Source organism: Lutra lutra, chromosome 18, assembly GCF_902655055.1.
Source record: "Lutra lutra chromosome 18, mLutLut1.2, whole genome shotgun sequence".
NCBI classification, from domain to species: Eukaryota; Metazoa; Chordata; class Mammalia; order Carnivora; family Mustelidae; genus Lutra; species Lutra lutra.
Genome location: NC_062295.1, coordinates 7,874,314 through 7,900,169, shown reverse-complemented (window position 1 = coordinate 7,900,169; position 25,856 = coordinate 7,874,314). Strand labels below are relative to the sequence as shown.

At 48.1% G+C, this 25,856-nt stretch overlaps 1 protein-coding gene across 2 annotated transcripts in view; it reads left to right on the top strand.

The window, feature by feature from the left end:
* GRIN2A (glutamate ionotropic receptor NMDA type subunit 2A) overlaps positions 1 to 25,856 on the top strand; it is a 363,761-nt gene that overhangs the window by 317,041 nt on the left and 20,864 nt on the right. The window contains exons 12-13 of one of the 2 annotated variants that reach the window (XM_047714301.1): positions 12,376 to 12,563; positions 25,772 to 25,813. In XM_047714301.1, coding sequence (XP_047570257.1) covers positions 12,376 to 12,563; positions 25,772 to 25,813 — 230 coding nt within the window. The remainder of the gene's footprint in view (positions 1 to 12,375; positions 12,564 to 25,771; positions 25,814 to 25,856) is intronic. The other variant, XM_047714300.1, reaches the window with a different exon arrangement.

Genomic DNA, 25,856 nt, shown 5'->3' with positions numbered 1-25,856 from the left:
TCTGCATTTTCACAAGCATCCTCCTGCTCTTGGTGATTTCGATACATGCTGAACTTTGAGAACCACTGTTCTAAAGGAGTTCGTTCCCTAAACACATTTTCTTGAGACAACACATAAGAAGTAGACCAGTCAATACGACCATGTCGCTTGTTTCTGGGATTCATAATTGTCCTAAGAGCATTAAGTAGAGAGAAACTTGAAACCAAGTGCAGTTTCATTGTTTCTTGAAATTGAAGATAAATGAAGAGGAACCATCCCAGAAATGATCAGGCCAATCAGTGAGAAAACAAAGTTTGACGTGAGATGGTCGACAGAGATAGGACTTTTCAGGAACAAGTCTGTTGGGACCTGCGGGGCTCTCCTGGGCCAAAGACAGATGAGTGGTTCATGACTGTGGCTTTCTAGACCAGGGTTTCTCAGGAATGTGGCCTGAGCCTCAGTCAGTGGGTGTGCTAATGAGAATGTGGGTTCCTGAGCCACCAGATCCTCAATCTCCAGGGGCAGAGGCCAGGGGAATCTTCAGGTGATTCTTAGGGGGCAGTAATCCACTTTTGAGAACATCTGCTCTAGAAGACAGAGCCAAAGCTGAGATGAGTGGAGGCAGATTTAAATCTACAAATGGGGGTGCCTGGGTGGCTCAGGGGGTTAAAGCCTCTGACTTCGGCTCAGGTCATGATCTCAGGGTCCTGGGATCAAGTTCCGCATCGGGCTCTCTGCTCAGCGGAGAGCCTGCTTCCCTTCCTCTCTCTCTGCCTGCCTCTCTGCCTACTTGTGATCTCTGTCTGTCAAATAAATAAATCAATCTTTAAAAAAAAATAAAATCTACAAATGTTCCGTCATCAGAAGCTGATGTTCTGCGAGCGGTTTTGGCAAGTGGGCAAAAGTGCAAGCAAAGTGCTTATGCCAAATTTGAATTAAACAGTCAACATCCCCAGGACTCCTGCAAGCCTCATATTTCAAGACACAGGGGGATGGTTTATGTTTAACTGATGTTCATGTACAGTTATTTGCATATAAGTTTATGGAACATCCTAACTTCCTTCAGAGGCATCCACCTTTAGCCCTCGGCCTCTGGGTCCCCCAGCCGAACAGTGCTGGGAAACTGGGGGGCATCTGTCGGCTTCCCTAACACGGAGGAGTCAGAAAGAAGAACTGGGAGGGAGGGTTGCCTTGTGACCCTTAGCCATGTGCTACAAGGCTTGCATTGTGCTCAAGGTCTGTAAAACAAACCCAGGGGAGCAGTCACAGCTGCTTGCGTGTTTCAGAACTGCATTTGTGGTGCCGGGGGTGCTGAACCCCTATTCCAGAGCACAGCGTCTGTGTCTGGTGCCCCAGATACAGGTCGTCTGTGGGTTTTTTTTTTTTTTTTTTTTTCAGTGCAGATAAATACAGGTTTAATGATCCATTGTTCTTCACATAGATGGCTACAGAGACTTTATAATCCCAGGATACACAACCATACAACAAAGACCAATCAGCCAATTCTCAAATAAACTTGGCTTCTTACAACTATCCTGTAAACACTGCAGCCTTTCTTCCATCCAAAATGACATTCATCTCACATGAAAAGTTATTATGGGGGAACCAGAAACCCAGATTTGTGGCCAAAAGTAAAAACCAAAGAAAAAATAGTAATTCGGTGGTTAGTTGGTGAAAGATGGATATCTGGTGCCCTTCACTGTGCTGCTTTGCTCTTCTTACTCTTGCTCTTTTTGTCCCTCTTCTTCAGCCCATCCATGTTAGCTCTCAATAGATTTGAGTAAGCCAACTGAAACTTGTTCACTTCTTTGGAGCTCACCACAGTGCTGATCTTCTTTTTCCCATCAGTAGCTCTTAACAGACACTTGTTGTCTGAGGGCTCAAAGCCTTCTACAGAACCCTTCCTTGGAATGGGTTTAGTTCGACCATCATACTTCTTCAGGGTAATGAACACGCTGCCCTACAACCGGCACTTCTGAAACAGTCTGGTCAGCTCCGTGAGGAACTGCTCGCTCTCCAGGAGCACCATCCTGGCGCCGCTAGCTCCCTGGCGTCAGCATAAGACCCCTCGTCTGTGGTTTTTAAGAGGCTCCGTAGTTGCATATGGCGAGGTGGTGTTCCGTCTGGAGCAGATAGGACAGGGAAGAGGAAGGGCGTTTCGGGAGGAAGGCACAGAAGGAGCGGAGGCATGGAAGAAAGTCTGGGCATGTTCATTCAGTTGGAAGTGCCTTTGGGACCGTGTCCTCGTAGACCCTTCTCATCTCTGCACTGATTGAAACCTAACGGTCTGTGAGATGGGCCCCAAGGGCTTCATGTGCATAATCTCATTTAATCCTCACGACACTCTCTCTTTTTTAAAGATCTCTTTATTTGAGAGAGAGAGAGCACGCACAAGTGGGAGGGACAGGGGGAGAGAGAAGCCCAAGCAGACTCCACGCTGAGCACAGAGGCTGATGCAGGGCTCGATCCCAGGACCCTAAGATCATGACCTGAGCTGAAATTTACAGTCCGATGCTCAACCGACTGAGCCCCCCAGGCGCCCCTCCTTGCGGTACACTAAAGTGCTAGGTATCATTATTCTCTCTTTTAAGAGATGAAGAACCTGCACTTTAACTAAATTACTCAAAAGGCTATTTGACTACATTGTAGAATTATTAGGAATTATCAGTGGGTTTGGTTCCCCACTTGGCAATGCTAGCTAGGTGGTCGGGCGTAAGTGGTTAGAGCTCAAGGAAGAATTGGAGACTGAAATTATATGTGTGTGTGCGCGCGCGCGCGTGCATATTTAATACTGCATATAATATGCATCTGCTGTATACTGTCTGTGTATCACGCGACTATCTGAGAGCTGACGAGGTCACGGCATCCTCAAAAGAAACTGGTCCAGAGATGCGGAGATGGCCAAGGCAGAAGTAGACTGGGAAGGCATAAGGATCGTCCCTGACGGTTAGCTGCTACGCAGAGCATGCTTTTCCCAGGATGCCTTGTGGGCATGTTTCCTTCACCGCATTTTATGGGGCAAGCAGAATCAAACCCAGAGGGTTCATTTTCCGCTGCTGAGTTCGAGTGCAGGCACAGACGTGAGGGTGTGATGAGACCTTGTCCTAAGTGGGGTAGCGTCGTCTCCAGAGAAAATCAGATCCACCATGACCTGCTTTTGAGAGCCACCCCCCTCACGCTGCAAATAAAGCTTAAAAGTAATTACTACCACATCAGAGTGAGGGACTTTTTTCCTTAAGAAAAAATCAGGAAAGCGCAGGCAGTGTTTGGAGTGGATATGTGTTCTGTGTGTGGCTGCAGTTACTTTTTTTTTTTTTAAGATTTTTTTTTTTTTAATTTGACACAGAGACAGAGATCTCAAGTAGGCAGAGAGGCAGGCAGAGAGAGAGGAGGAAGCAGGCTCCCTGCTGAGCAGACAGCCCAATGCGGGGCTCGATCCCAGGACCCTGAGATCATGACCTGAGCCGAAGGCAGAGGCTTAACCCACTGAGCCACCCAAGCTCCCTGCAATTTTTTCTTTTTTAAACTCGATTAAAACTATACTAGTGGATTTTCAAAGCCAATCATAAAGCGTCAAAAATAGGAAAGAATGGGGGTGGTTAAAATGGGGTCCCAATTCTGGAAACCCAGAGATGGAGAGAGAAGGACAGAGAGAGAGAAAAAGGAGACAAAAATAAAGTATACCGGGCGCCTGGGTGGCTCAGTGGGTTAAGCCGCTGCCTTCGGCTCGGGTCATGATCTCAGGGTCCTGGGATCGAGTCCCACATCGGGCTCTCTGCTTAGCAGGAAGCCTGCTTCCCTCTCTCTCTCTCTCTGCCTGCCTCTCTGCCTACTTGTGATCTCTCTCTGTCAAATAAATAAATAAATAAAATCTTTAAAAAAAAATAATAAAGTACACCAAAATGTTATCAGAAATATTGCCAGATGATGAGATGGTCTCCTTTTTATCCTGGTACGTGTAACAAATGTTTTCTTTTTTTTAAATAATCTTTTTAAAAAATTTTTATTTATTATTTATTTGAAAGAGAGAACATGAGAATGGGGAGGGAGAGAGAAAAAAGCAGACTCCCCGCCGAGCAGGGAGCCGAAGGTGGGGCTCGATCCCAGGCCCCTGACATCAGGACCTGAGCCGAAAGCAGACCCTTAACTGACTTAGCCACCCAGGTGCCCCAGTAGCAGATGTTCTAGAACATGAGGACCACTTGCAATCCTCAGGAAAAAAATTTTGTTCTGAGCACCCCACTGCATTTCCTCCTGGGGAAATGTACAGGAGTAATGTACAGGGAAATGACCGTTTGTACAGTTTGCGTGCCAAATCGGGGTGCGTGCAGAATCCATGCCTTGCTTTCCTCGGTTGAGCCGATCTCATTTCGTTGGACTGTTTTCACATTTAAACGACCGGGAGAGATTTCCCCGAGCGAGAGAAATATTAATTAATTTAACTGTCATTGCTCTGCATTTTCATTATCCTTGGGCTGGCGGTGGAACCCCTCCAGGAAAGAGCTATTTTAAAATGCTTGCTGATACCATCTTCGTAGACCGATTTGTTGAGAACGCCGTCCTCCGCCATCTCTCAGACATCTGTGCCCTGAACAGCATATCTTTCCTCCACTTGAAGGTATGTTTTTATCTGGTGGACAGCACAGTCCCTCTTAGCCACTTGGTGTTTTCTTTTTTCCTCGAGCTACGCCGTGCTTCAGAGCTCAGTGTAGCATCCTCTGTTAGCAGCTGCAGGGGAGAGCGTACGTCCTGACTGTCTGCTTCCTGACTTTCCCTACGGCCTTAGCCTGGAGCCCACCTCTGAATTCCCTTAACTCAGACTGCTTTATCCGTATGTTTAAACCTCATTGTGTCGCAGTTGGGAAAAACTACGTGAATTGCTTTGGGAACTAAGTGAGGTATTTCTAACTAACAGATAACATTTATGGGGCGCTTACCTACATGCCAGGTAGTGTCCCAAATGTTGTGTCTGCATTATTTAAATCTCACAGCAACCCTAGGAGACAATGACTGTGATGATTTCCCCCATTAACAAAGGAAGAATCAGGCACGCAGAGAGTAAGGAGCTTGTCTGGGTCACACGTGCTCTGGGAACCCTTTTTTGAGCCACAAGTTAAAATAATAAATATGAACATCCCCATCACACGGCCCAGTTAGCCACTTTCTTTTTTTTTTTTCTTTTTTTTTTTAATATTTTTATTTATTTATTTGACAGAGAGAAATCACAAGTAGGCAGAGAGGCAGGCAGAGAGAGAGGAGGAAGCAGGCTCCCTGCTGAACAGAGAGCCCGATGTGGGGCTCGATCCCAGGACCCCGAGATCATGACCTGAGCCAAAAGCAGAGGCCCTAACCCACTGAGCCACTCAGGCACCCCAAGGATCGGTCTTTTCTAAACCCAGTTCACAGCGACTATTAGCAGTGTACGTGATCAATGCAAATTAAACTGACAACAGTTAAAAGCACACGGGGGGAAACTGGTGATTGACTAAAAATCCATAGGTGACCCCAGTCTTCCTCAGCCAACTGGGGTCTCTACACCGTTCTGATTGAGGAGAACGGAACGTGGTGGAAATAATAACCACGCAAGAAACTCCGAATGGCAGCAGCTATCAATTAGTAAATTTTATTGTGGCCCCGATGCTGATCAGTGAGTCAGATCCTTATAAAATTTAAATACGAAGGAATCGATCCCAGTGAAAACGGTTTCCAAAGAATGCCGGAAACTATTTAGGCCATGGGAGACATCGATTTAAGAATTAGCTTAGCTTAAGAGAGAGTCAATTATCATATGGTTTCACTTATTTGTGGAGCATAACAAATAGCATGGAGGACAAGGGGAGATGGAGAGGGGAGTTGAGGGAAATTGGAAGGGGAGGTGAACCATGAGAGACTATGGACTCTGAAAAACGATCTGGGAATTTTGAAGGGGTGGGGGGTGGGAGGTTGGGGCACCAGGTGGTGGGTATTGTGGAGGGCACAGATTGCATGGAGCACTGGGTGCTGTTATGCTGAAAAATAAAAAAATTATAAAAAAAAAAAAAAAAAAAAAAGAATTAGCTTAGCTTAATGGTGTTTGTGAAACAAAAACAAAAGCCCAAAACGCATCCTCACCCATGATTTTACAACTGTGTCCACAAACTCGGAGTCCAAATGTGACTCCAGGCCATTCTCCTACAGCCAGTCTTAGGTCATCCTGTGCTGGCGGCGGGTACGGTCTCTGCGCACGCGGTCTCCTCCCCAGGCAGGCACTTCCAAAGGTTGTCATGCCTCAGTGGCACCCCTTATTGGGCCAGTGAATATCCTCCACCCCTTAACAGCCTTGTACCTGGGGCCTCGTGGCAGGTCTACAGGGTCCCGGCTTCTGTGAGTGATGATGTCATCACTTCCATCTTTACCCACCTAGCAGCCACCCCCCCGCAGCGGGAGAGAGGTGTCAGTTCCCCGTCTTAAAGCTGAGAGAACCAAAACTCACAGAGGTACAAGGACCGGGCCTCCTTCACGGAGCTGGCAGAGTGACCCGAGCCCCCTCCGGTGTTGCCCCATCGTGCTGATTGGTTTAAATTGCCAACTGAGGCCGTTCCCTTCTCCGCAAGGCTTTGATGTGACCTCAAAAACTATGTTCACTTATCATCAAACAGATATTTAATTTTAATAACACTTTAGACAGACTCCAAAACAGACACAGGCGTGTGCACGCGCACACACACACACACACACACGCATGCACACATGCCCGTCCACACTCCAGTTTCATTAATTCATCAGAACAAGTCAATGTCTTGTTAAAGGCTTCTTGAATGTTAATGAATGAATAATTAACATTAACTATATAATTAGCCTTTAAATGTGCTGAGACCCCCCAGAGAGCATCTGAAAACATGCATAAGGAGATGATGAGCTAAAACCGGAAACTTTTGATTAGGAAATGTCAAGCTGCCCCAGGATACAAGTCCCTTTCCACCGAAGGGGGCCACGCCTGGACTCAAGGCTCCGGCCGGCCCTCATGCAGGGGGACGGCTGGTTCACCCTCAGACCGCCTTGGGGTTGTGAGTGAACTTTCAGGCCATCACACAGGTACACGAGAGACCAACTGAAGTGACAGGGTCAGACCGACACTGGGGAAAGTGGGAGCAGCTCGTGAGAGCTATTGAAAACTCCGGCAGGAAACCGCGGGGTTAACGTCGCATGGGGCGCCTGTGACTCTGATTCCTCCATTCCTCTGTTCTTGGCTTCTCCACACCGCACATTTGCAGACAGGAGATTTGATTTGCCTCTCTCCTGCTGAATTACAGTCGTTTTTAATCATTCGCTTTCCTTGAAGACTGCCCATGACAGGTGGCAGGGAGTGTGACGGCACCCACGGCACCTCCAGGGCACCCGCCGGGGGCTGTAGGCAGGTCTTGTCCCTGGCACAGCACAGCAGGGCATGGCTTCCATTCGGTCTCTGGTTCTGTCCCAGCCCTGAGGCGGGGGAGCTGAGGTGTCCTCTCATTTGTCATGGATGTTCGGAGAGGAGAGTCCCCCTTCTGTGGGGAGTGGAGACAGAGAAGGGGGCCGGGTAGGTGCTCTGTCCCCATCACTGCTCTCACACCCCCTCCTTTGAGCCTCTCCTGGCCCGTGGGAGAAGCTTTCAGCCAGTGACAGCCATGGGACATGGGCAGGAGCTGGGAAGGTGGGGACAAAGACGGTGTCCTCTTGAAAAGCAGGAGCAGGAAACCTGGAGCAGAGAAGCAGAACCGGCTTCCTTACCTGGGAGCCCTGAGCTTCCAGCTGACTGCTGTGAGCTCCGAGGCTCCCTCTCCTGCAGGGCCCTCTTTCATCTGGGGTGCTGCAAACCGGGTTGGGGGTGGGCTGCCTATTTCCGCACTGCAGCCCGAAGCATCCCTGTCTCCCGCGAGCTCAGCTCCGGGCCCCTGGATGCCTGTGGTCTACGTGGGACTTTCATTTATCTTCCTTACCCTCAACAAGAAGCTATGGCTGTCTATGCCTAAAGGTCTCTTGAAGGCAGGCATAGGATGTGTTGGGGGCAAGAGAAGGTCTCTTCAGGGGTGCCTCTGGACCTCCCAGGGCCGTGCACCTGTTGGGAAGCAGACAAATGAAGCTGAATGACCCATCAAAGCTCTTCAAACCCAGAGGCTTTGCTCTCATCCTGCCTTCTTCTTCCATTTCACTGGGCTTGACTGAGAGCTGTAACCCCCAGTCTGAATTTCATAAGCAATAGACAGAGTTGCCTTTGTTTACCCCCATAAGCGTCATAGACATCATGGTCACAGCGGTCATGTCTGTGGCCACTGGCATCAGACTGTGGAAGTCCAGATGCAGCAGTGACCCCTATAAGCTGGGTGGTAGCTTTGCGTCCCCTGATCGCTTGGTGACTCAGTTTCCTCATCTGGCAATCGGGATGGCGGTGGCACAGCCAGTGGGATGAGATAATAGGTCACAGAGCATGCGTAGAATGTTGTGGCAAATACCATGAGCACTGCCATAAAATGTGAACTCAGCTGACCACGTCCGTGTGTTTTGAGCATTTGTTTCGTGCCAGACTTGTGCTCACGTCTTACTTATATAACTTCTCTTCACTCCCTCTGAGGGTAGAGATGCTCTGCTCCACTTTGCAGAGAGAAAACAGGGGCTCAGAAACACAGGCTCCTTGCTCCAAGCCTTTGACCGCAGAGCCCTCTGTTGAGGACAACAGGGCCCTCTGTGGAGGACATCAGCCAGTCTTAGTTTTTTCTTTAACGAGGGGGACATTGTTCTTCCAGTTGAAAAGAGCAGGTAGATCTTTTGGAGTCAGAGCGAGGAGGAGACCCAGAGCCCTGCCCCCCGCACCAGCCTTCCCCGCTGCTGTCCACTTAAGGAGCCACCAGCCATGTGTGACCATTTATGTCAGAATCTAAATCAATGCGATGAAATAAAATTAAAACCTCAGTTCCCCATTTGCACTAACCACATTTCAAGTGTGTGATAACCGTATTAGCATAGATATAGAGCATTTCTTCCAGAAAGCTCCGCGAGACAGAGTCTAGCAGTACAGAATTCGGAAGCCATACCGAGGACCTTCAGGCTGCCTCATGGGGCCCTCCTCTGCTCACAGACAACATAGGAAAATATTTATAATAACAATTGTATGTCTCCCTATTGGACCCTCGTTTGTAAAGCACTGTGCAGACAAGCTATGTCTATCAGAGGGGGTTGTGCAAGCCCCAGGATGTTTCTGAACATGCACTTGGAGCTCCCTAGAATCATTGATGAGGGAGAGAAACCCCCATTCCATGGCCTCGAGGTTTCCTTCATGAACTGTCCTCATTTTGGTTCTGATGCGGCCCCAAGACCAGAGTCAGCCCATGGAGGGCAGACCCACTAGTGGCGCTTCCTGGCCACCAGCCCACCCCAGGCACACCTGTGTCATTGGTTCACTCGTGTCTTTGGTGACGGCCTTCCTTACTTTTGCAAACTTGGTTCCCGGAGAAAACTTGCTGTTTTCTTTCGGCTCATCTGGCTGTATCTCAGCTCAAGTGTATCTTGTCAGGAGATACGGTAATGATGTGCAGAAATCTGCACCTGGCCGTAAATACTGACGTAAGCCGGGGCTGGGCAGTGCTGGTGCCGTTTGCGGGTGCAGGTTTAGAATTCCATCCCAGACACGCCTCCGTGGCTGGTGGGTTCACAGGAGAGGGAAAGGTCTTACCGCACGAATCCAAACAGATGGCCTGAAATTTAAATGGCTCTGTGCACGTGTATGTGTGTATTAGTTTATTTTTTGAGGAATGAAGAGAAGGGAGTGGGGAGGTCTCTGTAAACCCAGGCTCCCGGCATCTCCGTGGCAACTTGGATAGGTTGAGGTATGGACGTTGCAAGCACCTAAGCTTCATCGAGAGGACACAGACCGTCTGTGCCCTGAAGTCTTCGGGAGGCACGTGGCATCCGGAGCCTCAGTTTCCCTGTGGATAGTCACAGAAGGTGACTGCTGGTTTGCGGAATCAGTCGCACAGCTGGATGAGTATCGCAGCGGGCCCGCGGTGATCACTTCATCTCACAGATGACGAAGCTGCCATTCGAGAGAAGGAAGGGACTTTCCCGAGGTCCCACCATCGTCCAAATCTAGAGTAGAAACCAGATCCCCTCCACCTGCTCCCCCAACTGCTCCTGTCACGCAGGCCCCGCCATCATACACAAACTGCTTTCAGCTCCCCATTCCACATTTCCACGGCTCTCCCTGTTGCTGGCTGTCCAGAAGGCTGTTGTCAGTTCTGGTTTACCATCACCATTCAGGAGGTTTCGTTTCCTTCCCCTTCCACCTGGACGATCTGATCTCCTTTTAATGCTCTCCCAGGATAACGCCAAGCCTCCAGGGCTCCAGCCTCGGGAGAAAGGCCGCAGAGGCTCTGTGTTGGTGAGATGGGCCTTGGAGTCTTGTCCCACCTCTCACCATCACAGACACAAAAAATGAAAATGATGCAGGTAGCCATAAACATTCCAAATAGTTTTGTTCCCATCGGGAGGCCTTCAGCAGCTGTCTTGGAAAGGATGCAACATTTTACCTCCTCTCCCTGCCACTTTTATTGTTCTTCGCTTCGCTGTTTTATGTGTTCTTGTTAAAGAAAGCAAAGCTGTGAAGTTGAGAAAGTACCAGGACACTGAGTAATCTCCGTTTTAGCTTTCCTGCCTCCTTTAGGTCGTCCGCACCCTGTCCTTACCTAGTTCGGAGCCATCCATCCCCACGCGCAAGGGCGATAACTTTAGCCTTTCGAAATAACTCTGGAGGTTGGAAACAGTACTCAGGCCTACTGATAGTGACCTGGGTAACGACTGAGTCACAGCCATGCCTTTCGGGGGATGATTTGATGCTTGCCTTTTGGGTATGTGGACCGGGAAGGGCCATGCGGGACTTCTGAGATAGTAACGCTCGATGCCTTATTCTGCATGGTGATTTCCAGGACGTACACATGTGTAAGAATTTATCCCACACTTTATTACACGTGCATAATACATCAATAAAAATAAACACATCAACAAAGGGGGAAACCACTCCCTTCCTGGACATGGAAGTACATTCACTGTGTGTGGTTTGGAGCAAGTAGGGAAGGCTTGGGGGGTGTTGAAACAAGGACGCACTGTGGCCCACGGGCCCATCCATCTGTGTTTGTAAATAACCTCTTATGGGCACAGAGCTCAATTCATTCATTCATGGGTTCTTTAGGGCTGCATCTGTGCTCTGTATGCATTTCCTAGGCCTATAGTAACAAACTACCACAAACGGGGAGGCTTATGCAATGGGAATTTCCAGTCTCATGGTTCTGGAGGCTGGGAGTCTGAGAGGAAGGTGACAGCAGGGCTCTGCTTGCTGGGAAGGCACGAGGGCAGCCTCTGTTCAGGTCTACTCTCCCAGTTTCCGGTAGTTGCTTGGCTGGTGGCCGTGTGAAGTCCAGCCTTCACGGTGGTGGTGGTCTCCCTGCGTGTGTCCATCCGTGGTCAAGTCTCCCCTTTTTTTTCTCATAAAAAATGAGAACATCAGTCACATTGGGTTGGAGGCCTCTCCTTCCCCCATGTGACCTCACGTTCGCTAATGACATCTGCAATGACCCAATCTCCAAATAAAATCCTATTCTGAGGGGCCGGGGGCTAGGGCTTCAACACACGAATTTGGGCTGACACGGGTCAGCCCAGAACAGCAGCAGAGCAGAGGAGCTGTGATACAGACCGTATGGCCCACAGAGTTTATACTATTCTCTTGTCCTTATAGAAAAAGTGTGCCAACCCCAGTTCTAAAAGGGGTGTGTGTTGTGCACGCGTGCGTGAATAAGAAATTTAGAAGGCTCTTCCCCAATGTGTTAGCAGAGATTGCCTCTGAATTATGGAATTATGAGGCAATTTAAATTTTAATTGTGGTTTTGATATGTTCCATATTATTTGGGTTTCTAAAATTATGATGTAGTAATTCTTGTAATGTAAGTCGATCGTAAACATGTTTCCATTGGGAGGAGAACATCGTTCCTCTGCAGTCACTCTCCTTTCCCGCACCCTCCACCAAACTCTCCTGTACCTTTATTTTGGTCTGATGCAAACCTTTCTAAGTAGGCCGCCGTTCTCCACTGTTGGGAGTGCTAAGGGCAAACACGGAGCAGACCAGCAAACTCAACTGTTTACTCACTTGGGCATAAGGATTCTTCATGTCTTTATTTAGCTGCCTCTTGCAACTTGGAGAGAAAAGGTTCTGGCTTTTATCTCGTCATTAAAAATAGATCCTTTGATGACAAGGGCATGGGGCGGCCATGAGTCACCCTGTAAAAGTGTGAAAGAAAGTGTGTGGTTCTAGATCGGGCCTCGGGAGCTGGGCCCCAAAATGGTACCCTGCCATCCCCATGACTCCCTTTTTTTTTTTTTTGGTCATTGCAGGAAACTGGACGCTTTCATCTACGATGCGGCGGTCTTGAATTACAAGGCTGGCAGGGATGAAGGCTGTAAGCTCGTGACCATCGGCAGTGGGTACATCTTTGCCACCACTGGTTACGGAATCGCCCTCCAGAAGGGCTCGCCTTGGAAGAGGCAGATTGACCTGGCCCTGCTCCAGTTTGTGGGTGATGGTAAGCCCTTGGGTGACCCCCGCTGACTTTCAGGGGACCCGACACCCTCGCACTCTCTCTCAGCTTTCCACAGGTCTTCGTGTCCTGCCTTGACTCACTATTTATTGGGTGCCTCTCGCATGATACCACGGTTTTTTAGGCTGCTTATAATGGAGACCAATTTTAGACAACGAAGTTTTCAAAAGAAACTTATTTTAAGGACGCAGAAGTGTCTATCTCAGTGAATTTAGGAAAGCGTTGAGCAGATAGGTTTAGGAGAAAAATCAGGAGCTGGAACAATCCTTGGGCCTTGACAGCACCAATGCGTAGGTCCTGTCCTAGAGCAGCAGTTCTCAGCGGGGGCCGTTTTGTCCCCCCAGGGGGGCACTTGGCTCTGTCTGGAGACGTCTTCGATTGTCATGATTGGGAGGCTCTTTGCTACTGGCATCTGCTGGGGAGATGTCAGGGATGCTGGCAAACATAATGCCCAGGACCGCCCCCTTATCTCAAAACACAGAATTCTCTGACCCCCAGTGTTGGTAGCCCTGGGGTAGAGAAATCATGACGTTACACGACTAGGCTCCGGTCCTAAACTCTGTTCTCTAAGTTCTAAATTTCAAATTCCAGTAGGAGGATTCCTGATGCCTTGTGAACCAAAGACTCTTTCCTGGATCTGTCAGGAGTGAAGGAGAGGCGATCTCTAGAAAAGGAATATGAGCAGGAATCCCGTGGCTTTCCACTACAGTCTGCCTGCTTCTCCTGCCAAAAGACCGTTTCCACCCCCATGGGTCTTATAGTTTGTGGGGACCATGGCGCTTATGGATCGATATGGGGGATAGGGCGGACCGTGTCTCCAGCAGCACTACCCTCCGCTTCCCAGTTGATCCCACTGCCTGGAGTTCCACGACGTGGTTTTCAGGCTCCTGTCCTGGCTCGAATGGCCTGTTGGTTTCCCTCTGAATTGCCGACACTGAGGCAGGAAAAGCAAAGCCAGCAGAGATGGCAGGTTAACCCTGAGGACGTGAGTAAGCGTGAGCGGGCTACCAAAGTGCAGGCCCAGGGCAGACGCTGCCTTCAAGGACAGCTGGAGGTTACGTTCAGAGATAGTTGCCCAATAGGCCGTCCCTCCTGGAGCCGGGAGAGGAGATCCGGCAGCCAACTACGGTCAGATGCAACACTGAAAGGCCCAGACGTTCCTGTGCAGTGCGGTAGGAATTTGAATGAGGTGCATATTTCCTTGCAACTTTTCCTTCTCTCTCGGCTCCCAGAAGGAAGCCCTGGATGCTCAGAGTGCCATCAAAACATCTAAATGTGTTTTATATTTAACTCCCAAATAAGAACATCTGATCCTCCGAACTCCCCACAGGGCATTTGTACCTTCTTCTGATCCTGAGCCATGTTCTCTGTTGTGTAAGAGTGATTTGTGGCTGCGTCGGTCAGCTCTGGCTGTGAAATCTGAGAGGTGTACCCCACTAGGTGTTTATTTTGCTCGTGGGAGGGCAGGTGGAGTGGAGGAGCTGTGTGTCAGGCTGCGGTGGCCTTGGTGGCTCCGGGCCCCGCTGTGCCCCTGGGGATCCAGTGCACTGTCTGCTCTGTATGTGTTTATTCTGGGGCTCTGGCCAAAAGGGCAGGAGCCTCCTGGGAGAAGTTCTTTTCTTGCCTGTATCCCAGGCACAGAGGAGGAGACCCAACTGTACGTGTGCGTTTCGAGTCTCTGCTTTGCCGAGGTCACATCTCCCAACACCCTTCTGTCTAAAGCAAGTCGGATGGCCCAGCCCAGGGTCAAGAGATCAGAGGTGTGCTCTGCCTTTTATGGGAGGGGTTTGGAGTTACAGGACAAGGGGTGTGGACACCGCAAGGGGCGAAGAGTTGGGACCATTTCCTCCACCTACCAGGCTGGTCACCCAAGTCCCGTTCCACAGGGTGAACCAGTCAACGAATGAGAGTCTTGTTTCCATCAGTAGATACCACAAAATCCTGAACTTGTCCTGATCTGATAACCAGCCGTTGAAGGACTGAGTGCAAAAACACATGCTCGGATGAACGGGGGAGGGGGTTGAGAGAGATTTCATTTGACAGGACACTTTTAAACATGGTAGACAGCTGTCAAATAAGTGAGTTCTAACTCTTCTCCTCCTGGGGCTCCTGGCTGTTACTCTGACAGCATCTGCTCGGGAACAGCAACACATTTAGGGAGAAGAATAGGCCAGTCCCCATACTGGATATGTACTGGGATTCTTTATTATTCATAATAACTTTATGAAGTGCAGTGTTGCTTCTGCACATTTTACAGAGGATGAAACGGAAGCACAGAGGGCAGAGCCTCTCCTGCAGGAGCCTTACTCTGGAAGTGGGTCAATTACGTAAAACTGCTTCAATTAATTCCCTAGGTTGCCTATGGAAGTTGGCTACATAGATCCTCTAGGAAGGAGTAATTTAGTGTCTATCTGAACTAAATCTATTGTCCCACTGAGAGATAAGTCTTTGGACAGGGTAATCTTTCTTAACCTCTGTTGACTCATTGGTAAATGAGCATATGCAGGAATAGTTACCTGATAAGGTTCGTGTCAGGATGAAACGAGAGGATACATGGAAAGAGCTTAGCTAGGCACAGCAAATGAAAATAGAAATGTTTTAATAAATGTTGGCTATGACGGTCATCTCCATCATCGTTATCATGACCATCACCATCATTATCGTCATGGCATCATCTCCAACACTATCACAATCATCTTCACCATCATCACCATTAACACCACCATCATCACCATCATTATCATCATCATCATCACCACCAGCATCGTCTTGGCCAACATCTTCACCACCATCATTACCATCACCATCATCATCACTACCAGCATCAACATCACCATCACCATCACTACCACCACCATCAACATCATCACCATCATTATCACCAGCACCATTAGCACCACTACCATCATCTCCACCATCTCTACCATTATTATCACCATCTTCATCAACACCATTATCATCAGCATCACTACCACCACCACCATCTCCATCTTTATCACCAACACCATCATCACTGCCATCATTATCACCATTTTCAGCAGTAGCAGCACCACCATCACCATCACCACCGTCTTCATCGTTACCATTCTCCACCTCAAGCTCCTCATTGTTGTCCATCCACAACTCCAGTGTTCAGCAGAGCCTACTTAGTGTTGTGTTGGTGATAAAGTATCATGGAAACAAGCTTTATTTTGCTGGGCAGAATTTTTATTTGCCTCTTTGTGGCAAATAAAAAAATACAAAGTAAAGGCCCCAGATAGTCCAGAAGTGCATTCCTTGTACTAGCAGAGCACCTAGATTCTTACACATATCTTCAGCACTCGCTCATTCCTTTCCTGGTCGGACTGTAGGGATTGGGAGACGTGTCTTCTCAGCTTCATCTTTAGAGACCATCTGGAAGCAAAGAATTGAGAGAGAAAATGACGTTGCTCCAGGGGGTGTCTTAAGTTAATCTTTCCAGAAAGCCATGTCCAATTCTGAATGTCTCTCTAGGAGTAAATACATGAATTAACACAGCTGCATCAATATTTCACTTATCTTACGCAGCTTCGGCAGGATTAATCATGCTCTAAAATTAGACCTGTAAAGAGCACAGTGCTAAGCAGTACCTCATTATTATTCATCCTCCAGAATGGAGTGTTTATCTCTTGTTATAGAGTAGCTTTGGTGGACGATTACGAGTCTAATGAGTGTCAAAAGTGTAAAAAATTTTCCTAATGAGCTGTGTAAATATAACCTTTGAGTGGAGTGTTTGGTTACTGGAGGAACCTCTTACATGAAGCCCGCCAGGCGTTTCCCTAGGAAAAGGACTGGTGATTTCCCTTAAGGGGTACACAGGATCCCAGTAAGACCTGACTTTACCTTTTCCTGTCTGTTATGTCCTTTCTGAGACCATGGAGGGCGCCGTGGGGATCTCTGGTTCTCAGTACCTCAGTAACCACACTCACGGATACTCTTCAGCATTGATTGTCAGAATCCAGTATTTACTGAGAAACGGGCTTTTCTAGGCACTGATGTTCCAAGAGGGGGATGTCGTGGTCTTTTTACTCTCTCCTTCAAGGAACTTGCAGTCCTGTTGGTTGGCAATGTATGAACTTTAAATAGCTCATCTCAAAATAAGAACATATTTATAATAATTTATATATATGAATTCGTATATACATACAAATAGATATTCTTAGGTGTCTTGGATAGGTGAGAGAGGAATCAAAAAGAAATATGGGATATAGGGAGTTTTAATGGAGAGAGAAAAGGCAGAGCAGGTCTCCTCCTCTCTCTCTGCCTGCCTCTCTGCCTACTTGTGATCTCTTGTCTATCAAGTAAATAAAATCTTAAAAAAAAAAAAAGAAACATGGGATATAGGGGGTTTTAATGGAAGATAAAAAGGCAGAATAGGTCGTGAGGAAAATGAGTATAGTAAGAGTTCAATGGAGAAGAGACTGGGCTAGAGTTCGTAGGGCGTCATTCCTTAATTCATCCAGAAACCAGCCAATCTCTCTTGAGTACCTGGTATGTCCTGGGCACCTAAGAGGTGACACTTGATGAAGAACACAGAGAATGAGTCAGTCTGGGACCTAAAAAAATGGCATTTCTGGCTTCAGAGGAGAGGTTAAATGAGATCTGATAGGTCCCATCAATCTCAGGGATTTTGTAGTTTTTTAAAAATGTGATCCTGGGATTTGAAGAGACAAAAGGAAGATCATAGAGGTTAAAGCCCTTTTGGTGTGTAGAGGTCACCAAAAGTTATTGAGAACAAGGTTGTATAATAATATTCAGAAGCAAGGGATGCTGAGGAAAAGGAAGGAAACCATTGTTTTTGTACCCGTACTCAATGGCCCAGCATGATGCCAGGTAACTCACAAATATTCTTAGCAACCCTTCGTACGGTATTCTGGGGTACATCTTACTGTTGCCATGTTGCAGAGCAGAAAAACTCCATTGGGTTAAGTGAGCTACAGCAGAGCTTTCACAAACTTTGGTGTAAATGGGAATCCAGATCGGGGGGGATCGTGTCCACCATCAGATTCTGTTCCAGTCCCTCTGGAGCGGGGGAGCCCAAGTTTCTGCATTTCTCCCATCCAAGTACTAACCAGGCCCGACCCTGCTTAGTTTCCAAGATCAGAGGAGATTGGGCGTGTTCAGGGTGGTACGGCTGTAGAAGAGTTTCTGCATTTCTAACAAGCTCTAGGGGATGCTGAAGCTGCTGGTCTATGGATGACACCCTGTATGGGTATTTTTTTTTTTTAAGATTTTATTTATTTGACAGAGACCACAAGTAGGCAGAGAGAGAGAGGAGGAAGCAGGCTCCCTGCTGAGCAGAAAGCCCGACGCAGGCCTCCATCCCAGGACCCTGAGATCATGACCTGAGCCGAAGGCAGAGGCTTTAAACCCACTCAGCCACCCAGGCGCCCCCTTGTATGGGTTTTTACAGCTCACGTAATGCCAGTTCTGATCGTCTTTCCATTAAACCATGCTCCGGGGAAAAATTCTTGGTTGCTAGTGGCCAGATCACCTTAGCTATAAATAATACGCTCTAGCCCTGAGAAGCATTTAATCTTCCTCTTTGTACTCTGCCCGGTTTTCATGGTTGTTGGTTTATTTTTAAACACAGAAATACATTACTTGCCCCTGGTAGCTCATCTGAATTCACAGAACAAATCCAATCAAATGTATGTATGTATCATATATCTTTATAACATACCGATACGCCGCATTCTGCTGCTAACGTCGTATGAATAGGGCGACTCGCCCAACCCCTCTTGCTGAGACGTGCCCGGTTCAAAACTAGTTAGTGACCCCGGTTATATACTATTTGGGCAATATGAGAGCATATGCGAAATATTCGAAAGATACCATATATGTCATTTCAGCTGGATAGGTCCCGGGGGGCCCCTCTGGCCATTTGCACTGCAACTTTGCATGTAATTGTTGTAAAGACTCACCCAGATCGATAACAAAGTGGACGGGACCACACGCCCTGCTCTTGTACGTGTAAGGCCCTTGCTGCAATAGGACTCAAGGGCTTTGGAAACCACGGCTCCAGGATTAACAACGCTTCTGCTCTCCGATCGTGGAGCGGGGCATGCTGGAGGGGAATCCATGGAGAAGCCCACTCCCTGCTTCCAAGTGGGTCAGCGTGAACCATTCCTGATTGCTTTGTTGGCTGCTGTGTCTCTCCCTGGAGCAAGGAGGACGGCTGGGCTGGTGAGGGACCCCACACTGCTGGCCAGAGTAGAGAGCGTGTGATTACAGAAGATCTGTGTGTCTAATTAGGATAAATTGCTTGGAGCCACTAGATGGGTTGCTAATATCCTCCTCCCTGCCTTAAGCTTAATATCTTGGGGCTCGTGTCTGAGTCTTGGGGAGAACTGGACACCCCCGCAGCTTGGGTGGTAATAACCGCCCGTGCCCCCACTCTGAGGGTGGGCTCATCCCTAAGTGGACTTCGAAGCCTATCTTCTTAGGTTGGCCTAGGAGCTCACTGGGTGGGGGGGGGGGGCTCCTAATTGTTTCCCCTCATTCAGCTTTTTATTGTGTCGGCAATTCCACCGTTTGAAGTTTTCTCAGAGAAGCAAGATAAGCCTGGAATCCTCCATACAACTCCCTTTAAAAATGAAATTCCTGGGCCCCTGGGTGGCTCAGTCGGTTAAGCGTCTAACTCTTGGTTTTGGCTCAGGTCATGATCTCAGGGTCGTGAGATCGCGCCCCACATGGGGCTCTGCGCCGGACATAGATCTGATGAAGAATCTCTTTTCAAAAAAAAAAGAAAAAAATTCCTTCTTCATTCTCCTAAGCCCATTTCCCGATTTGGTACTGGACCTATCCTTCAGTCTACGCGTCTCCCTTTAAGATTCCTTAAAGACCGCAGCTCTAAAGTAGGTAACGTTTATCAGCCGCGAACCCTTTCAGCTCCGAGCTCGGTGTTCTGTGGCCTTCAGTAAAGCAAGGCCGGTGGAGGGGAGAGACGGAAGGTTCTACAGCGTCCTATCTGCATGCTCTCAGGCGAATTAATTTCTCTGAATTCCAGTTTTCTGATCTCTACATCGGAGTGGTTTGGGGATGAAACGTGAAAACGAACGGAGAGAGACGAGCCAAGTGTTGAGCACGTGCTAGATGCCTGCTCATGGCCGGGCTCCCCGTGTCCCTGCCCCAGCGAGGGGCACTGCGTTCTCAGTCCCTGGAGGGCAGACACTGTCAGGCCTATTCTTGTTGCCTTTTGGCACACAGTAGGTGCTCACAGGGAACTCACTGATGAGCAAACAGGCAGGTGCCGCCTTCCACGGTTTACTCCGCCTGCTCCTGTGGCCCAACATCGGTTTTGCATTGTCTGTGTAACATGGTGTTCTAGGAGGGACAGAACCACCAAGAAGATACAGTTCCTGGCTTTTAGCATTGAAACAGCTCATAAATGGTTCCCCAGTTTGTGGTCTCCGCGTCGTGTGGGTAAACAGGAAAACCAGTGTTTTCCTCCAGGTTTAGCGAAGTATGGCCCCAGCGTGGAATCTGGTTTTGGAAATAACGTTTTATTGGAACGTAGCCATGTCCGTCCACTCGGGAACCGCCCAGGGCCGCGGTCACCCCGCACGGGCAGCGTCCAGTGGCCGCAAGTGCCCCCAAATTTTGCAGTCTGGCCCTTCATTGAAAAAGCATGATGGCTTCTGGTCTTAGGCTATCTGGGGGAGACCAGAAGGGCAGAGCAGACTTGAAACTCGAGGTTGTCCCGTTCTCCTAAGGGAAGGGGCAGGTGGGAGAGGAGGGGGCAAGCCTGATGGAGAGGGAGGAGGCAGCGGCCCAGGGGAGCCGTGGAGAGCAGACTCGGAGGGAGGTGTGTACGGGCGACCGGGCAGGCGGGACTCAGCCCAGGCGGCTACAGAGCACGCCACCCTGGTTCCTCGGAGCAGCAGAAACTAGAAAAGCCTCAGAGCCAGCGGCCGCCCGGTCTCTGCGCTGCAGCGAGGCAGGGACCAGGGGCTGACTCACTCCTGCCTCGGAGGCCTCCTCATCGGTCTCCTGCTGGCTTCTCTGCCCTAGGTCCCTGTGTCCTCAGATGACTCAGCAGCACCCTATTGCAACCAGCAGCCTTGGCCCACTTAAAGAGATAAATACCAGAATAAGGAAGGGGGTGGGGGGCTGGGCGAGAGGAGGTGCCGAGGACCGGAGAGCCCCTGGTGCTGGGAAGAGATGGTTTACGTTTCTCTAAACGGATCCGCCACCTGCTCACTGTTACTGTTACAGGCGTTCATAACAAGGGGTGACGCTTACCGAGGGAGAACTGTGGGTCCCGGAATAACTTCGTTCTTCCTACATATTAATTTCATTCAGTGCTTGCAATGGTTACATGGCATGAGTTATGATCATTAACCGCTGGGTGCAGATGAGGAAACTGAGTCACAGGCAGTTTAAGTCATGTGTCCAAGCTCCTAAGGGGCACATCTGAGATTGGGATGTAGACAGATGGGCCCCAGGGCCTTTGCTTTAACCATGATGCAGTACTGCTTCCCGTTTGCTGTAACTCTTGTAGACGTCTCTCCGTCTCTACCTGGAAAGGGTCAAAGCTGTGACTGAAATGCAGAATAGTCAGAATCCAGACTCAGTGTCCATTGCTCTGTCGCTGGAGGAACGGCGTTGGTCACCTGCAGGTCATACTGGGCAGAATAACTTGGCGACAGAGGTTGAGGGTGGGAGAGCAAGTGACCTATGCTTTTTCTCATTTTTCCATGGAGAAGGAGACTTGTCCATGCCCCAGTCCCTGGCATCATGGGAACAGGCTCAGCCTCATTTTGAGCTCATTCAGCCCTGGCAGTTTGGGGAAAACTCAGGACCCAGAAGCCAGAGATGAGAAGGAACAAAACAAGGGCAGAATGTAATTAAGAGGAGTCAGATGTTTGGCCAGGATACAGGCTCGCAGAGCGGCCTCTCCAGGTTCACAAAGACCCATCCTGACTGCCGGAATTGCTTGCTCCCCACAGAGTTCCTCCGAGCTGCATAATCCCCGGCATTTCAGAAAGTTACTGTTCCTCACTAAACGGGTTTTAATCAAATTGAGACTTCAAAGGCAGACCTCACAGTTTGGGCTGAGCCCGGCTACCTACTGTATAAATCAGACTTTCTGGCCAAGTTAGCAAGACCAGATGCCATTGACAGAGGCCCCCGATTTATTAGCTCACTTGTTCATTCATTCATTCACCCTGCCTCTAGATATTCACACAACAAAGAGTAACTAGGCAGCTTCTAAGCTCCAGGCGGTAGAAAGTAAAAACGACGAGAAGCTCTGTTGCCCTTAATGGTTCCTTTCCCTGCGAAGGGCCGTGGCTCGTCTGTGTCCATCAGACCCGCTTGGAGAGCCTGTTGAAAGTACAGATCCCTGCTTTCACCCCATGGGGCCCTTTGTACACTCTGGAATCCCTAATGCCCAGTAAGATTTAAGAAGCACTCCCTAGACTACCGCTGTTTAGCACTTAGACGCGTTATTCTCTGACTGCCAAGCACAGGATACAGAGGCCAGCAGCCAACAGGTCACTCATCTGGGCTCTGTGAAACCGGGTCTTTACCCTGAGTTTCATGCACTCTCCTCTCTAAAGGCTCTCGACTGTGTTTCTGTATCCAGAGACCTTCGGAGGCTGAGAAAACACGAGAAGTAAGTTGTGTGGAACGTGTAAGCGTCAGCTGGTCACCACACGGCGGTCCACAGCGACCACAGCGAGGGTTGCTGGAGATGCTGTGCGCATGACTTTGACAGGCAGCCCAACCTCCCTTCCACCCAGCCCAGCAGCTTCGACGCTGTACCACAAGGGGCTGGTGATCAATGACCATTTTGACGCCCCAGCAGCCGAGTCACTTTGACCCTCCTATGACCTAAAATCTATGTCCACGGCCCACTATTCTCTGAGAAATGAAATGTTTCGAGAGGAGGAAATGAAATCTGTCCTAAGCATAGATTAGCAATAAAGGGTTTAACTGCTTCTTCATTGGCCTGTGACCAGATGGTACCATAAAAATTAGACTTGTTTATCTCCCTCCTAATTTTAACTAGAGACATACTTGGAATAATAATGGAATGGCACTTACTTAAGGAACAGATAAAATCCATAAATATCCTGGAGGGCCATTGACTTTCGTTCTGTGCTGGAGAGCACAGAGGGTTTTCATGGGCGCAAGTTTGCAGGTGAATTTCCCGATCGGTCCCCAGAGATCCCGAGGTGCAGTGTTTATGACCAGCCGGACGCCAGGATTAGAACAAGGTCAGCGGTGCCAGATTCGGGCCCGACAAGCCGTGAATTGCTCCAGCCAGGGAAAGTCAGATGTCAAGAGAACCGTCAACGTTGAAATGAGACACAATGAATGACTTGCTGGGAAGTCAAACGCTGATGTCACAGAACCCGATGTGGGAATTACCGGATGGATACACACCAGCCCAGGTCCTTTCAGTCTATGATTTTGTAAACACTTATTTGGAAAGGCAATGTAATATCCACATAAAATCACCCGGTCTGCTACCTTAACATAATTGTTTTCGGTTGAGGTATTACCTTCTGAGCCTTTTTCTGGCAGACGTGTCGCTTAAAATACGTTTAATAAGTGGTTATATACACTTTCTATATTCCACTCTTTTAACTTACATTATATTTGGGATTTTTTTTTTCACGCCATTACATAAGCAGGTCCTCACAATGATTTTAATTTGTGCATAGAATGTCATAGTCATTATTAAACCATAATTCATTACATTATTTTCCTAATAGTAAAATGTCCTCTTTTTTGCTACAGGATATAATGATGGAACAAACATATTCATGCCTCCCTCCTTCTTTTTTTGAACTGTTTATAACAAACTCTTCGATGTAGAATTTGAAGGGTTCATGGCTGTAAACATCCTCAGGAGCCTTGGACCTATAGTGTCATATTAATGCCCAAAAGGCTCGCTCCCATATAAAAGTACTATGCACCGGTTCTAAGACAGTCGAGAAGGATTGAGCATTAGTGTTCTTTCTGCTGTTTCAGAAGGTGCAACTCAGCATTGCCTCAGAGCTCCATGGATTAGTGAAATGAAAAAAAAAAAGGAAGTTGTCTTTTCATCTTTTCTGGCCATTTAACTTTTACGTATGGATTTTAATGGACAGTTTCTATATCTTAGTAACTTATTAAACTTTGATTGTAATATTACACACACACACACAGTCCTAAATATAGCAGCATGGGGTGAGACCAAACGCTTAGAGCTGAAATATATCAACTGAGGTCTCCTAGCTCTGTGGCCTTGGGAAAGTTGTTTACCCTTTGTAAAGGCCATGTTCCTCCCCTTTAAATTAGGGATTGTAGGGGCGCCTGGGTGGCTCAGTGGGTTAAGCCTCTGCCTTCGGCTCAGGTCATGATCTCAGGGTCCTGGGATCGAGCCCCGCATCGGGCTCTCTGCTCAGCAGGAAGCCTGCTTCCCCCTCTCTCTGCCTGCCTGCTTGTGATCTTTCACTTTCTGTCAAATAATAAATGAAATCTTAAAAAAAGATTTTAAATTAGGGATTGTAACGGCACCAGCCTCACCAAGTTCAATGGTATAATGTCGGAGAACTGCTAAGTATAGTACTCATCCGTGGGTACTCCGCAAGTATCACAGATATAAGAGTCTCCCTAAATTGGGATCTATTCTTATTCATGTATATATATTTTTTTTTAAGAAATCATTTTTTTTCCTTTTTTTTTTTAAATTGCTTAAATCTGGATTCTGCTAACTACGGCCCACATTGCCCTGTAGGCTGTTTTTGTTGGTAAAAAGTTTTATTGGGACCCAGACACGTCCTTTCATTCACCGGGCATGTCTGAAGGTGCTCCGGTGCTGCGGGGGCGGCGTGGGGTAGCTGGGACAGAGACCACGGAGAGCACAGAGCTGAGAATATTTACTGATTAGACCTTTTCAGAAAGATCCGTGGCTTTTGGCTTCAATATTAAAGGACAGCGTGTTCTTTTGAAATAATTCCAACAATATGGAAGAATTTAACATAACTCATCCCTCTTTATCCTTTAAGAACTTTTTCTTTGTAAAAAAAAATGTTTCTAAAAAAAATTGAGGTTTTCTTTTAATTTTGGGGGTATAAAGTCCTTTTTTCGCCCTTTCCTTATTTTCTCTCTTAACCCCCAAAATGGAAGAATGTTTTTTTTTTTTTTAAGATTTTATTTATTTATCTGACAGAGATCACAAGCAGGCAGAGAGGCAGGCAGAGAGAGAGAGAGGAGGAAGCAGGCTTCCTGCGGAGCAGAGAGCCCGATGTGGGGCTCGATCCCAGGACCCTGGGATCATGACCCGAGCCGAAGGCAGAGGCTTTAACCCACTGAGCCACCCAGGCGCCCCTTCTTTTTTCTTCTGTAAGTTATAACACACATTCATTACATAAATCTCAATGTCCAAATAATTTTTATACAACTGTCTGACCACCACTCAGATCAGAGTCGAGAACATGGCCAGTACCCCAGAAAGCTCCCTTCCAACCAGCTGTCCCCCTCTTCATGAATATAGATTTTGCCTCCTTTTGAATCTCAAATATATGGTAGAATCATAAACATCTATTGTAACTTTTTTTTTTTTTTTTATCTTTTAGGACATTAATCCATATCAGTGCATATAACTAAAACTCCTATTTATTCATTACTGCATGGTAGTGCGTTGTATGAATATATAGCAGTTTATTTACATTTGCTAATGAACATTCATGGTGTTTTTCACTTTTGTCTGCTTTGAACACTCTTGTACCTTTTCGGTGCACGCAGGCACTTAATTGTTTGGGAATATACCTAGGAATGAAATTGCTGGGTTATAGAATGTGCATATACTCTGTCCTAACAGATACTTCCAAACAATTTTCAGGGAAAGAATGACCAGCGTAGGTTTCCATCAGCAGAGCGTGCGGTTCCCGTAGTTTCTGAGGGCCCAGTCTCTCCCCTCCAGGACAGAGGTACTGTGGGCTAGAGTCACTGCAGGCAGGAGTGTTCATGTTGGATTTTGTTGTACGACCGTAGCCCACAGTTGAGAGACCCGAGTTCCTTCTCCATCTCCGTTCTTGTACAGAATGGAGCAAGAGGACTGTAGTGTCTCCCCAACATTCTTTCCTGAGTTGGCATCTGAATTTAACCATGCCCCGTCCCCCTGCACTCTCCCCCTCATCCCTGGCAGTAGTCTCACCCCGGACCTTTTGTTGCTTCAGATTTGGGAGCAGGAAGAAGAGGTCCAAGGAGCACCGCCACCTGTAAGGGGGGGAGAGAGCTATCATCAACGAGGTCGGAGAGTTC